Source organism: Mastacembelus armatus, chromosome 16 (assembly GCF_900324485.2).
Source record: "Mastacembelus armatus chromosome 16, fMasArm1.2, whole genome shotgun sequence".
In the NCBI taxonomy this organism is placed as follows: domain Eukaryota; kingdom Metazoa; phylum Chordata; class Actinopteri; order Synbranchiformes; family Mastacembelidae; genus Mastacembelus; species Mastacembelus armatus.
The window spans coordinates 1,630,207-1,644,874 of NC_046648.1; the positions used below are offsets into that span (position 1 = coordinate 1,630,207).

Sequence of the window (14,668 nt, forward strand, 5' to 3'; positions counted from 1 at the left end):
TATTGTTTTGCAGTAATTGTTTTTAACTATTAATTTGGTGCCTCATTTCTTTACTTTGCATTTTCATTTTCAGCTTTCATTTTGTCTGTGCCTCCAGTAGGGGGCGCCGTTCAAAACCATAAATGGGCCACTAATGATGAGGTAAATGTAAGTAGGCACATGCGGCCTTCACCTGATGTTGGTGCGTAAGTCCATTGTTTGGGTGCGGATCAACTGTTAGGCCCATTGTGGTATAAAACAATACAAGTGGTTGTCGTTTTAGCAAATGGCACTGGCAAAATCTGCTGCATCTTGCAGCGGGTTATTTATCAGTGTCCGGCCTGGCAGCGGCACTTTACTTGCAAAATGCGTGATGTTGGTGCACACGTCGCTTTTCCAGCTTCTCCGCTCTCTCTCCAATATGTCACATATGACAAGACGCGCATGTCAGTTAAACATCAGTAAAAACGCGTTTCTTTCCTACCGCATTCTCACTTTTTACGGGTTTTTTTCTTTCAAAATAACCAACAATTCCGAAAATTCCCACAGCACCTGAAGTATCCCGTCTGTGTTATTTGCGTGATTGACAATTTTTCGGGTCGCTTTGTGCGTGGATGTCGTGTCTCGCTGCTCAGAGAGGAAGACAAAGGCGGCTCCACATCACCAGCTCAACTCACACGCGTGTGAAAAGTGAAAAGAGCCACGAAGCGACGCGTGTCGCTTTGAGCAGCGGGCAGCGCATGGCTCTGCAGAGACCAGACCCGACTCTCCCACGCAGGCAAGCGCTTTATGTTTACCACCGACCATCACTTTTCGTAGCCCGTGGATTTTAATCCGTGCACATTCGCGGTGTTGGCGTTTCAGAAAGTCTAACAAGTTGAGCCTGTAGTTGACTGGGATGCTGGTGTGGCCTGTGATGTTAAATACCCGGAGCTAGCAGCCCGGCCTACCGAGGAAAACGCCTCGCGTTGCATTGTTAGTCATGCAGCTCCCAGTCAGAACCGGGAGCTGGTTCCTGTAAGTGTTTAAGATCCATGTTAAGTGACCCGGGTTTGTCAAAGCCACCAGAAAGACTGTGTGTGTGCAGGGGCGATGAAAGGCGGACTGGCATTAGCAAGAACTGGCTTCCCTGCAAACTACAGTGAGTTTTCTTACTCCCTGCTACACCCAGTGCAAACATGCACTACATCCATGCACGGATTTCACTTAGTGCATTCATGTAGTGCAGGGGTGTCCCAACCTGGTCCTCGAGGGCCACTGTCCTGCTTGTTTTCCAACTATCTCTGCCCTATCCGCTCCTTATTACCTGGATCAGGTGTGTTGAGTCCATTAAGATCTGGAATATACCATCTCAAATGAGGGTGGAACTGAGGGAAGACAGTGCAATGGTCTCCCCCAGCTTCTGATTGGCTGAACACACCTGATCCAGGTAATGAGCAGTGGGTAGGGCAGGGATAGTTGGAAACAAGCAGGACAGTGGACCCCGAGGACCAGGATTGGACACCCCTGATAAAGTGCATTCAAACTACAGTGAGTTTTCTTACTCCCTGCTACACCCAATGCAAACATGCACTGCATTCATATAGTGCATACATGTAGTGCATGAGTGCAGTGCTCTGTAAACTGCAGCACCACACTTTGGGCCGTGGTTTAGAGTGTTTGCAGGTTCGGGGGTGGGGGTGTCTGAGTAAACTGGTGCAAAGAAGTGCAATGCATGAAGGTGTGACTAGTTATTGATTAAGTAAAAACACTATGGTATAATCCACAAATTGTCAGAATATCATCAAGAGTGTTTTGCTGTTTGACTTTAATATTTTAACTGTGGCTTAAAGTTTTAGTGGGTTGGTTATTATTATTATTATTATTATTATTATATTATTATTACTGGAGCCTTAACACGTAAGCAGCATTTCAGTGGTGTAACTGGTCATGATGTTCATTTTATATAGTTTATAAACTGCACCAATGACCGTAAACACGTACTGCAGAATAGCGGTGACTTTAACGTAGCAGATAAAACCTACAATATTCTGTCTGAAGTGTAGTAAAGTGTTAGAGGAACCTGAAGTGACTTAAAGTACCAGCTAGATTTGTATTTGTGAGCAAAAGTTACTTTCCATTACTTTTATGACCAGTGCTAATGACAGAAAGGAGATTCCCACAGTTTCCTACAAAGTGAATGAGAAACGCTGCTCCATGGTCATTTTTCCAGACAGGTTTTAAGTGACTGATGTGCAGGATCAGACACTTTAACTGCCTTGTGTTGATGGGCCATTGTGAGCTGTTGTCAGACGTGCATGTAGCATGCAGCATATGCACAACTGTGGTTATTAAGGCCCCGTTAAGGAATTTGAGGACAGGCATTGTGACATGACAGGTCACTGTTTTTTTTTTTTTATCAGTTACAACCTTTTTGTCACTATTTGATCCACAGAGACTTGACATGGGGAGTAAAATGTCCTTCAGCAGGAGAAGCAGTGACCAAAATACAGTGTCTGAGTTAACTTCTGTGACTCCTCGTCCTCGCAATTCCATTCATGCTCCTTCGGATTATAAGCAGGTAGCTGGTGAGACAAACCACAGAGAGGTTATGTTACCTGTTGCAGTGCACAGCATCACCGCTGGAGTGACTTGGACAAATTGTTTATTATTTATTTTCTCCATGTAAAGTTCTATACCCGATGGGCTAAATGTATATAGTTGCAATCCCTTTTTTTTGCATGAATTAAGCTTTTGAGCATGAATTGCATCTTAAATCCAGACTATTTAATAGATTTATTTTTAATATAGAGCTGTGATTATGTTGCATGCTATTTAAATGCTGTAGATTTATTTATATACTGTACAAATTAAAATTATGGAGTGTTTTTGTTTTGATGCTTGTTGTTAGGAGACATTTTTACAATAAGGTACATCTGTAGTTGTTGAAACAAGTGGCATCATGCAGTTGTCTTTACTTTGCTTAAGCAATGACCGTGGTATTGCACAGAAGTAAACTTTAATATTGAATGAATTTTAAAGGCAGTGCCATTAGTGTCATTACTACGTTTATGACAGATGTTTTCCCCTCCACAGACAGCTGACGATAAGAGGTGCCGTGAGGAGGGCCTGAGCCCCAGGTGGGGAGAGGAAATAAAAGCGACTGAGACTGGCCCCGACTCCCACTCATCAGGGTACCTGGGGTCTGATGATCATATTGACTCTGAAACCATAGGCAGAGCAAAGAGTAAGCACTTCTCTTCACTGGTGGGGATGGAAGCGAAGCCTAAAGTAACACATGCGAGCGTCCGCGGCTCTACGGCTCAAAGCCAGACGCGACCTCGTGCGGTCCAAAGAAAACGTGGGCGTCCTCGTAAAAAGAAAGCGCTGTCAGCTAAGGTAAAAAAAAAAACAGATCCTGCTGATCTTGATGCAGTCCAGCATGAGGCAATCAGCAGGACTATACCTTTGCCAGCATGTTTAGAAAACCACAACGGTGCCAATGTGCCTAACACTGAAGATAATCCTTTAATCAATAGTTCTGATTCTCACAATGCCCCTGATGGTAATGCAGAAGACACTGTTCCTGTGCTGCCAAAAAGAAAAAGAGGAAGGCCAAAAAGAACAGCCACAGCTTTTAAAAACAATACTGCTAAGTCCACTGATAGTGCTCCTGCTGCTTCTGCTCATGCTGATGATAATAACGGTCCTGCACGGAGACTGAGGAGTAGACGAGGGCAGCAACCTTTAATGCCAGATGGAAAGACTGAATCTGAAAGTAAAGCTGACCCTAAGCAAACTGAGCTGACTCCTGCACCAAACCTTCAACGCGTTAAAAGACGAAGGGCGAAACTGGCTGATCAGCAAGTTCCAGCGAAAGTGTCCAGACTGGATGATTCCCAGGAAGCCTTGTCATTGTTGAGCAACGCCACAGACTGTGGGGAGAGAGCAGAGACAGATACGCAGGTGGAACTGAACGCTGGAGAACAAGAGACCTATACGAATGTAAAGGGAGATCAACACTCCCTGCTGTGTGAAGAAGGCCTAGAACAACAGACGGAACTTAAGGAAGGTCCATTACCAGAAACAAAACCCTGTTCACCAGCAGCTGAGCCTGAAGTTATTTCTCCAGAGATTTTGAACAGTCTAAATGTGGTAAGCTCGACTGAACCTGAGGATCCTAAAATAAAAGAGACAGTGGACGTGAATGGCAACGAGGGGTCACGACCAGACGGTGTTTTTGACTCCTCGAAGAATGCAAACTCTTCACAGAATGAAGAGACTTCCAGCACAGATGTTGTAGTGCCCTCTGAAGAAACACCTAAACCTGTTGAGATCCCACCTTCTCTTAAAACGGAGAACATAGAGATAGAACTGGATCGTTTAAATCCTGTGTCTGAGGCAATCAGTCCTGAATCTTTACAACACAATGCCAACGCCACAGTTAAATCTGAGAGTTCAAACTATCAGCAAAACACTTTCAGGCGCAAGAGAGGCGGAAGGAGGAGGAAAAGAATGAATAATGTTTTGGTACAGAAAGAACAAGCTGTAACAGGCCATGAAGGCATCACTGACAGTGGTGAAATGGATAAGGACGCCAGCTCAAATGCCAACACTAATGTAATTTACACTAAAAAAGGCAGGAAGACTCTTTTGAAATGTGGTTACTGTGGCCGTATATTTAAATTCCTGTCTCAGTTCGTCATCCATCAGCGCATTCATACGGGGGAACGACCTTTCAAATGTTCAGAGTGTGGCAAAGGTTTTAGCAAAAACTCAAACTTAAACCTTCATCTCAAGACGCACAGAAAGAGCAACATATATCAAAAATGTCCCTTTTGCAAGATCAAATTCTCTTGCTCTGAATATGCCTCTCATATGAAAATGCATGGACAAAAGCTGGACCAGGACTCTGAGAACGACACATTGGAAAAACAGGAGAAAGTAAACAACCATGAAAACAGCCAAGGACACACACCAGTTTCTCCAGAAAAGAGAGAGAGAAAAGTTTGTCAGTACTGTGGTAAAACCTTCCCGTTCCAGTCTGCCCTCATCAGACACGTGCGTGTCCACACAGGCGAGAAGCCTTATAAATGTGATATATGTGGCAAAGCCTTCGGTCAGGCCTATTTCCTCCGTGTTCATGAGCTGACGCACTGGTCTGTGAAGCGCTACAACTGCACACGCTGTGAGAAATCGTTCACTCATTATAGCAATGCAAAAAATCACACATGTAGACCTGCGGGAGGCAACGGTGACTCACAACCCAACAGACACGCAAAGCCTTTGCTGACGTACACATGCCACATCTGCAAGAATGTTTTTGACCATCTGCAGGAGTTCAACAGTCACATGAGAGCCCACACCGGTGCAAAGCTTTATCGCTGCTTGTACTGTGATAAGCTGTTTGGTGTGCTGTCTGAATTCAGTGCCCACCACAGTCAGTGCAGAGGAGAGAAAAACGCCTCCAGCTCTGCGGTAAAGGTGGAAGAGACGATGTCTTTGATACAGTACACGGTACCTGCTCTCAGGTTTTCATCAGGAAACAATTCAGCTTCTCCTCTCCCAGCTGCAAGTTGTGACAGGAAGAAAAAGAAATCACAGGCCAGCTACAGGAAAGGCTTTGCTGATGAAAAGAAACCGTTCCAGTCAGCACTTACACCGCCTCACCATCTCTCGCACTTTGTTTCCAAGTTAAACCAGCTAGATAACAGATCTGACCCCAGGAAATACCTATGCCCAAGATGCGGGAGACTGTTCAGACACATGGGCCGACTCCGAGCTCACATGCTCACTCATGCCCCAGGACAAAGTTACACCTGTGCCTGTTGCGGTAAGACTCTAGAAAACTGGATGAAACTCTGGCATCACCAGAGAATCCATCGACAGAGACGTGGCCGCTTCACTTGTCCTCAGTGCGGCCGAGGCTTTCGGTTTGTGGAGCTTTACAAAAAACACATGAACGACCACCCTGAGTTCCAGTGGATTCAGGTCAGGAGTAAGAAAGTGTTTCTTCCATATCAGTGTGAGCAGTGCAGGTGCAGCTTTAAGACTCTAGATTTGCTGTTCGGTCACCAGCTCTGCCATTCTTCAGTGCAAGACGTGCAGAAGGACTCTGATTTTGATCTGACCATAGACGATCATAGTGCACTGTCTAACAAGAAAATAAGGAGCGCTCACACAGACAGCCATATAGCATCTTTATGTCCTGAGAAAAAATCTCCCCTCAGCCCCTTGACCAAATACCCAGGCCCAGTTTCTCAAGAGTCCCTTCTAGCACCTATGATTTCCTTTGTCAACAACCAGGGCCGTGGTCTGGGGAAAACTTCTCTGCAATCCAGCAGCACACACTCAAGCCAGGATAGAGAAACCAGCTGTGACAGAACAGGCAAAAACGCACTTGGAAAACCCATTACACATTTGAGAACTGTGAAAAGACACATGACCCAAAACCTCAGCAAATCAAACGAAGGGTCCTCAGATGGATTTAAATGTGCTGTGTGTGGTAATGCATATCCTGCCATTTCAGACCTTTATCACCATTATTTGCAGCATGCTAGAGGCCAGGTGTAATAACCTAAAGGGAGATATGGGTTCTCACACACATGTAGATCACCCTCTTTACATTGATTAACACGGGGGTCCTGTAGTCCTGCATTAGAAATCACATAAACTGTTTCTGTTAAACGTCTGAAGGTTTATGGTTTATTGAACCACTCATCTGTTGGGTGTGGGGGGGTAGAAAGCAATAACCTTTATTTATTTTCTATTGTTACGTATCAGTCCGTCAAAATGAAAAATGAAGCTAGTGAGAAAATTTTAAAAATGTATCCAACATGATTCTGCCACACATTGTACATGCAGCAAAACAATCCCCAATCAGAACCAACCCTGGAATTGAATCATTGCTGAATGACGATGCATCTCAACAAATAAATTGTAGAGTTTGTTCAAATGATCAATGATCAATGAAATTACTGAATTACATTTAGTCTCCTGTATCCTTCTCATGCATCTTACTGGCCTCTGTTTGTTTGTTTTAATCCTGTACTTGGGAAGGTGAAGTAAATCATTCTCTCATAAACTCCATATTAATACAAAACCTGAAAAAGAACATTGCAGAAATAGATTGAGTTTATTTAGACTGTTATTGTGCAGGTTTTCTCATTATGACATCCACTATCAGTTTCTAATCATGTTGTGAGTCGCACATGTGAAGCAGAAAGTTTCAGAGGAAGTGTTTTTAAGTTAGTTTTCTTCTGCTTCTGCATTTTCTGTTTACATTTTTTAGGTGAATACCACATTTTGTCATGCAAATGTTTAATGGCTTTTCACTATAGTGAATCAAGTGGTACTCAAAAATGTACATTTCACACTTGCTGTACCACCTTAGTTTTGTTGAGCATCTATCACTAGTCACTGCTTTGGAAAAAGTCACTGCTTTATTGGAATCATGAAAAATGGATATTTTGATTGACAACCTGCTCTGTTGTATAAATCTTTATGCTATAGTTTGTCTTAAAAATAATAAAGGACACGTTTATATTTATGATTGTTTTTGTTATTTTAGGATTTGTTCTCACTTGTTAAAGTGAAGCATTTAATGCTGCTGCTGTTGCAATTCTGGAAAGTTTCTAGTTGGGAAGTTTGCAGCAGAAAGATCTTGTTTATTTTGATTTATAAGAGACGTGGTTTGTGTTTTTGAATATGTTGTGTCACATTAAACACTTGTAAAATAAATAGTTCCGGCTGTTTCAATAGTTATTACAGTGTGTTGTGCTCAGTCAAGAGGTCGAACAGATGATGAGAGTTTTTTTTTTTTATTTCATAAAGGGATTAAAATTTTTCCTGTTCCGCAACAAATGACCGTAAAGTGGCTTTAGTTGTTGGACATGGTGCTGCGAATCCAGGTGTTGAAGTTGCAGACCTTGGTGTAGACTCCAGGCTTGTTCCTCTGGGCGCAGCCGTAGCCCCAGGACACCACACCCTGCAGCTGACCGTTGCACACCACGGGGCCACCAGAGTCGCCCTGACAGGACACAGACAGAAAGGACAAGATGTGAGCAGAGCTGTTCTAAGCTTTGGTGTGTCCACTTGAAGACAAAGTGATGAGGCCTTTAGCTGGTACCTGGCAGGAGTCCTTGCCTCCCTCAAGGAATCCAGCACAGAACATGTTGGAGGTGATCTCTCCAGGGTAGGCGTTCTTGCAGCTGCTGTCGCTCAGGATGGGGGCATCCAGGCACATCAGACGATCAGGGTAGTTACCTAGACAGGAAGAGTAACAAGTTATTGTTCATGCCCTCACTTCTAACAAGTTGTATTCCTGACAGGTTTGCAGTGTGTCACTGACTTCCAGAGCCGCTGGTGTTGCCCCAGCCAGAGATCAGACAGGTGGTGCCTGCGCTGGCACAGCTGGAGGGCAGGGACACGGTTTTGACGTAGCTGTTCAGAGTGGCAGGTCTGCTCAGCTTGATCAGCATGATGTCATTGTCCAGGTTGCGGCTGTTGTAGTTGGGGTGACGGATGACCATAGAAGAGCTGATGAACTGCTCTGTGCCCTCGTTGACAGCAATGTTGTGCTCACCAAGACGAACCTCGATGCGGCTGCAGAGAGAAAACGAATTAAATGTCACCTGTGATTCATCCTGTAGTTGCTGTTCCTGGTTAGTCGAGTGTTGGGAGAAAAAAATGATGATCTGATGTATCAGACACTGGCCAGTTTGACAGAAGGAGCCAGTTGAATGTCTGCACTTACGACTTGTAGCAGTGAGCAGCAGAAACCACCCAGCTGCTGGAGATCAGGGAGCCTCCACAGAAGTGGTAGCCAGCGTTCAGAGAGACCTGGTAGGCCACTGAGTTCTTTCTGCACTCGTAGCCTCCGACAATCTTGTCGTCATCGTCCTCGATGGGAGCGGCATCTGAATGAAGCAGAGAATTTAGCAGGAATTATGTGCTGCAGGGCAGAAAAGAAATCCTAAAGTAAATAACTACTCGAAATGACTAAGAAATATGTGAAAGTGAGGTTCATTTAGTCTCAATACTCACATGCCGCTGCGAACAGGGCCAGAAGAATGAGAGCCTTCATGGTGGTTTGTGTCTGCATGTCGGCTCAGCTGCACCACAGCCCTTTTTAAACCCAGTCCTTCCCTCCAGTATCTGATTGGCCAAGGACACGTAGCACGTTCTAATTTTTACTCTTATCTTCTTGACTAAAGCGTGTGAAAAGACATCTGGAAGATGGGGGGTAGCCATGCCCTCTGTGTGATAACACCACAACATATACTGTACGCATGAGCCATTAAATATAGGTGGCCTGTGTTCATGCATTTAACAAGAGATATACTTCACTGAGGCTGGTGCCTTCTGTTTTTTGTCATTCAAAGTATTTTTTGTCACATTTTTCATTATGTTTTCTTCATAATTAATTGCCAGTTATAGTCAGCTGTAATAGATGTCCCTTATTTCTGAACTGTAGTTTTCAGACCGACGTGGTACATCAGTGATTTGTACTATATTGTTTCTCTTCTGAATAACCTCAATACAAGTTATTTCTATTCAAATGGAGAATTCTTGACTGTCTTTTGATAGTTAACAACAAACTGAGTCAGAATACAAGATGTCATCAATACAGTAGCAAACTAATTTGGAGAATCACTGTGGTTTCAAAGCTAAAAGTTCAATTCCTAACCGGCCTCTGTGATTACATGTTCCTTTCAGTAAAACTGAGTAGAGCGGCATTTGGGTCGTACACAGGAAATGAAGCAGTGTTCACCTACCCAAGACAAACTGCCTCAATATGTTCCTCAACCCATCACATAGGTAAAATGGAAAATACCAAACTAAACCATAAGTATATTTTAATTTATTGGCAATGGATTTGATGACTTTGGTCAGGGTGGCACGATGGAGAAGTGGTTAACACTGTCACTTTTCATCAGGAAGGTTTTGGGTTCAGGCAGTTTGCATGTTCTTCCTTCATCTGCTTGGGTTTTCACCGGGTGCTCCAGCTCCAGCTTCCTCCCACAGTCCAAAGACAGGCAGGGTAGGGTGACTGGTGACGCTAAGCTGCCTGTGGGTGTCAATGTCAGGTTGACTGTTTGTGTCTAAGTGCTGGCCCTGTGAGAGACTGGCGATCCGCTCAGGGTCTACCCGCCTCTCGCCCAGTGTCAACTGGGATTGGTTCTAGCGAGCCCCCCCACCCCCTCTATGTTCTGTAGTTCTCTACAGGATAAACAGTGTAGATAATGGATGTATGGATGGATGGACTTTGGTCACAAAACTAAATTGTTCTCTAAAATTATAGAATTATTTTTCTGATTTTGCCCCTTCACATTTAAAGTGTGTGTCAGACGTAGTAATCCAACAAAATATATGAAAATACCACATCAACATTTTCAGTTATAGTTTTTTTTAAAGATATTTATAGTGAATGTGTTTATGGCAACAATACAGTGAAATGACATATTTCAGTGAACTTGAGTTGTCTCAAGGTTTTTTCTTACATTAAAAGGCTTCTCTTTGTTTTCTGTTGTGCGTGTCAAGTTACCGTTTGCAATGAATATGTTAATATTTTTCCACAAAGTGCTGAAGTCAAAGTATTATCTGCGTCAGCAAAGTGGAAACTGGTGAACACTATTGTGCTCAAGTTACCACAGTTTATTTTAATCAAAGTGATTTACAGTGTGTGAGACACTTATACAGGTTCTGTATTGACCTCACTGTGTTACGAATGCTCCTCTTTACTTCATTACTACAGTTAATACAAGAGAACTAGTTAGAGATTCATCAAAGGTTCGTTTCTTGTTGTTTAGCCCGAGCGCCTTTAAAGAAGCGTCGTGAAGGCAGACTTTGCTTCACTAGTCCCACAACATTTCAGTAATGATTCATGTAACCTGCTCAACCATACTCGTACTTTATAGACATCACATAGGCCACAATACCTAGTACTATGGAAAAACAATAGAAAAGTCAAACAAGTATGGTGTAGTGTTTTTTATTACAAGCATCCACACTTCGTATTGTGCACACAGTGATTTGGGGCAATATTGTTGGTATTTTATAGGCCATTTTAACCCATGTAACACATAGGACACACTGGAAAAACATCCAGTTAGTTGTTGGACATGGTGCTGCGAATCCAGGTGTTGAAGTTGCAGACCTTGGTGTAGACTCCAGGCTTGTTCCTCTGGGCGCAGCCGTAGCCCCAGGACACCACACCCTGCAGCTGACCGTTGCACACCACGGGGCCACCAGAGTCGCCCTGACGGGACACAGACAGAAAGGACAAGATGTGAGCAGAGCTGTTCTAAGCTTTGGTGTGTCCACTTGAAGACAAAGTGATGAGGCCTTTAGCTGGTACCTGGCAGGAGTCCTTGCCTCCCTCAAGGAATCCAGCACAGAACATGTTGGAGGTGATCTGTCCAGGGTAGGCGTTCTTGCAGCTGCTGTCGCTCAGGATGGGGGCATCCAGGCACATCAGACGATCAGGGTAGTTGCCTAGACAGGAAGAGTAACAAGTTATTGTTCATGCCCTCACTTCTAACAAGTTGTATTCCTGACAGGTTTGCAGTGTGTCACTGACTTCCAGAGCCGCTGGTGTTGCCCCAGCCAGAGATCAGACAGGTGGTGCCTGCGCTGGCACAGCTGGAGGGCAGGGACACGGTTTTGACGTAGCTGTTCAGAGTGGCAGGTCTGCTCAGCTTGATCAGCATGATGTCATTGTCCAGGTTGCGGCTGTTGTAGTTGGGGTGACGGATGACCATAGAAGAGCTGATGAACTGCTCTGTGCCCTCGTTGACAGCAATGTTGTGCTCACCAAGACGAACCTCGATGCGGCTGCAGAGAGAAAACGAATTAAATGTCACCTGTGATTCATCCTGTAGTTGCTGTTCCTGGTTAGTCGAGTGTTGGGAGAAAAAAATGATGATCTGATGTATCAGACACTGGCCAGTTTGACAGAAGGAGCCAGTTGAATGTCTGCACTTACGACTTGTAGCAGTGAGCAGCAGAAACCACCCAGCTGCTGGAGATCAGGGAGCCTCCACAGAAGTGGTAGCCAGCGTTCAGAGAGACCTGGTAGGCCACTGAGTTCTTTCTGCACTCGTAGCCTCCGACAATCTTGTCGTCATCGTCCTCGATGGGAGCGGCATCTGGTGGAATTAGATAATGTAGATGAGTGTTTCATTGGTTCCTGTTTCACTGCTACTCTGTCCCAAAGTGAACAAAACTACTTTAAAAACAGAATAAAAATGAAGACTCATACTCACATGCCACTGCGAACAGGGCCAGAAGAATGAGAGCCTTCATGATGGTTCGTGTCTAAGCTTCAGTGTCAGCTCAGCTCTACTGCAGCCTCCTTTAAACCCATTCTGTATCGCTGGTATCTGATTGGCAGAAGACATGTATTTCCATTTTTACCTTTCACCTGATGATGAAACTGTGTGTGAAAACACACCTGGAAGAATAGGACCAACATGTTGGCAATATGTGCTTTAATCAGACCACCGGTCACGTATGCCTGGTTTGTGAACTCATGGATTTGCTTGAAATAATTGTCTGAGTTTAAAGAAAATCCTGTTTCATTTTATATTATCATCTGAATTCCTGTTCATCTTTCAAGGAAATGTGCCGTGTTAATGCTACACATTAGTCGTAGACATTTGAAAAGTTACTATATTCACAACAGCAATTTAAAATCAGTATATCATGTGTTGTTTTTTTATATTTTCACCTACTTGACTTACTTTTTTAGTAAAGTACCTTTGTTCTCCTGTCTGTCTCTTATGTTTCTCCTGATTCAACCCCTGGGGTTTAACCTAGTGGTTTATTTTGAGACAAGTGTGACATTTTCCAACTGCTGATATTACTTTTTGACAGTCGAACTCTAAATGTGCAACTTTTTTTTAATACTGCTTCTTAAAGTGCTGAAACACTGATATTTCTGGAGGTATTCTATCTCAAATAGTATATTAGTGAAAACGATTTAAGATTTATTGTTGTATTGTTCATTTATTTCAAACTCATTGGGAGCAGCATCTGTAATATAAAAAGAAAATGGACCATAAATAACCACAATGAAGAAAACTCAAGTTTTAACAACCCAAGCAAAATATACAAGAACATAGGAACTGCAGCAAACAGGGCCAAGAGAATGCAGTACTTCATGTCTGTGTTCTGCACCTACTGAGCCTACACCTAAGAAAACCAAACGCACTGGTCGAGTACTGGTGTGACACCTCTTTATCTGTCTCCGCTTCAAGGATTTTTCCATGAACTGCGCAGGATGATTAAACATTATCCCACTTGGGAAACAGCAACATGGTCAAAAAAAAAACAACAACACATGGATCATGTTTTTAAGGTGAAATCTCCAGATAAAGATTCTTTGAAGGTATGTATTAAACCTAAAGTTAAAAAAAGGCATGAAAAACGACAGTAGACAAATTTAAAGGGACACTTACATTTATCTGACATGTTTATGGTTATGATGATGTGATGACATACTTGTAATAATACTGCACATAAACATATCTACTCGTATTGATATCTATAAGTATTATACTTACAAATTAATATAATATTTGATGGAAGGCCTGTACCTGGAAAAACCGCTGATATAGTCATTGAAAGCTTTTTAAAGAAAAAGGCCCCTTTATCTCTCTCCCTCTGTGTATATGTGTGTGTGTGTGTGTGTGTGTGTGTGTGTGTGTGTGTGTGTGTGTGTGTGTGTGTGTGTGTGTGTGTGTGTGTCTGTCTGTATGTATGTATGTGTCCTCTGGAGGCAACTAGGTGATCAGCCACACCTGATCCTGATCAGGCATCAGAGGAAGAGGTACTTATACCAGCTCTTTACTTCACTTAGTCGCTGGATAATTTTGTGATTGAACCTGTTCTTTGTGTGTGGCTTCATCTCAGTTCCTGACTCCTGGTTTTGGCTTCCCATGTGTGACTATGATGTCTTGGGCTTTGAATTGATTCCTGAGTCAAGTGTTTTCTGGTTCCTCAATCCATGCACCCTGACTCTGATTTCCTGTGAGTGTTTAACTTGGTTCTGATTCTCCTGAACCCCTTCCTATACCTGTATTCAGTGTGGTTGGTCTCCAGTTTCCCATTGAGTTGTCACACTAACTAAATCTTCTTGGTCTTCTTCTGGTTTCCTGAGGTCCATGTCTCCTGACTCCAGTATCTCTGGCTCTGCGTTCCTGTCCTGTGTTCTGTGCCATCTTTCTCCTGTTTCCTGGTGAGTGACCATGATCTCCTGAGTCTCCTTGAGCTCTTCCCCCTTCCTGTGTTCAGCATTACCTGGACTCCAGAGTTTGTGGTTCCTGTTTCCCTGGTCCCATGTACCTTGGTTCTCTGCGTCTCCTAATCCAGCTCTTGCATTCTTAGATACCCGTGTCACCCCCCAGTATCTCAAGCCTCCTTCTGTTCCCTGTTTTTCCTGGTCCAGCTCCTGAGTTCCTGTAATTGCTACAGTTTAAAGTTTTACCTCTGTGTTGTGGAACGGTCATAAACCTGCACACTAGGGTCCAGAACTAACTCCCTCAAAACAAAACCTAACATACAAGCTATTGTGGCTGTTGACTTGACTCTGTGAAAAATAAAACAAACTGCTTCCCTGTAAGTTGAACATCAAGTAATGACTTTAGTGTGTAATTTTTGCACTTTCCAGTCATCTGTTAACTGGACACTGGTGTTTAATTGCAATGAC

At 43.5% G+C, this 14,668-nt stretch overlaps 3 protein-coding genes across 7 annotated transcripts; 1 reads left to right on the top strand and 2 right to left on the bottom strand.

Moving 5' to 3' along the window:
• The first annotated feature begins 281 nt into the window (after nucleotides 1-281).
• On the top strand, nucleotides 282-7,672 carry LOC113122247 (zinc finger protein 184). 4 transcript variants are annotated; one of them, XM_026293439.2, is made up of 3 exons: nucleotides 282-1,120; nucleotides 2,414-2,539; nucleotides 3,055-7,672. In XM_026293439.2, exons 2-3 carry the CDS (start codon nucleotides 2,423-2,425, stop codon nucleotides 6,529-6,531), a joined length of 3,594 nt encoding a protein of 1,197 aa, XP_026149224.1. In that variant the 5' UTR covers nucleotides 282-1,120; nucleotides 2,414-2,422; the 3' UTR covers nucleotides 6,532-7,672. The 4 variants fall into 4 exon arrangements, with proteins under 4 accessions (XP_026149224.1, XP_026149225.1, XP_026149226.1 ...); XM_026293440.2 differs by having other exon boundaries at nucleotides 282-757; XM_026293441.1 differs by lacking the exon at nucleotides 2,414-2,539 and having other exon boundaries at nucleotides 284-1,120.
• Nucleotides 7,673-7,757: 85 nt separating this feature from the next.
• LOC113122277 (trypsin-3-like) lies at nucleotides 7,758-9,124 on the bottom strand. Its single transcript, XM_026293486.1, has 5 exons — nucleotides 9,004-9,124; nucleotides 8,714-8,876; nucleotides 8,309-8,562; nucleotides 8,087-8,223; nucleotides 7,758-7,987 (listed from the first exon to the last, which is right to left on the bottom strand). The coding sequence occupies exons 1-5, from the start codon at nucleotides 9,059-9,061 to the stop codon at nucleotides 7,838-7,840; spliced, it is 762 nt and encodes a 253-aa protein (XP_026149271.1). The 5' UTR covers nucleotides 9,062-9,124; the 3' UTR covers nucleotides 7,758-7,837.
• On the bottom strand, nucleotides 7,788-12,337 carry LOC113122268 (trypsin-3). 2 transcript variants are annotated; one of them, XM_026293476.1, is made up of 6 exons: nucleotides 12,225-12,337; nucleotides 11,945-12,107; nucleotides 11,540-11,793; nucleotides 11,318-11,454; nucleotides 11,085-11,218; nucleotides 7,788-7,853 (listed from the first exon to the last, which is right to left on the bottom strand). In XM_026293476.1, the coding sequence occupies exons 1-6, from the start codon at nucleotides 12,262-12,264 to the stop codon at nucleotides 7,838-7,840; spliced, it is 744 nt and encodes a 247-aa protein (XP_026149261.1). In that variant the 5' UTR covers nucleotides 12,265-12,337; the 3' UTR covers nucleotides 7,788-7,837. The 2 variants fall into 2 exon arrangements, with proteins under 2 accessions (XP_026149261.1, XP_026149260.1); XM_026293475.2 differs by lacking the exon at nucleotides 7,788-7,853 and having other exon boundaries at nucleotides 11,011-11,218.
• Nucleotides 12,338-14,668: the final 2,331 nt, after the last annotated feature.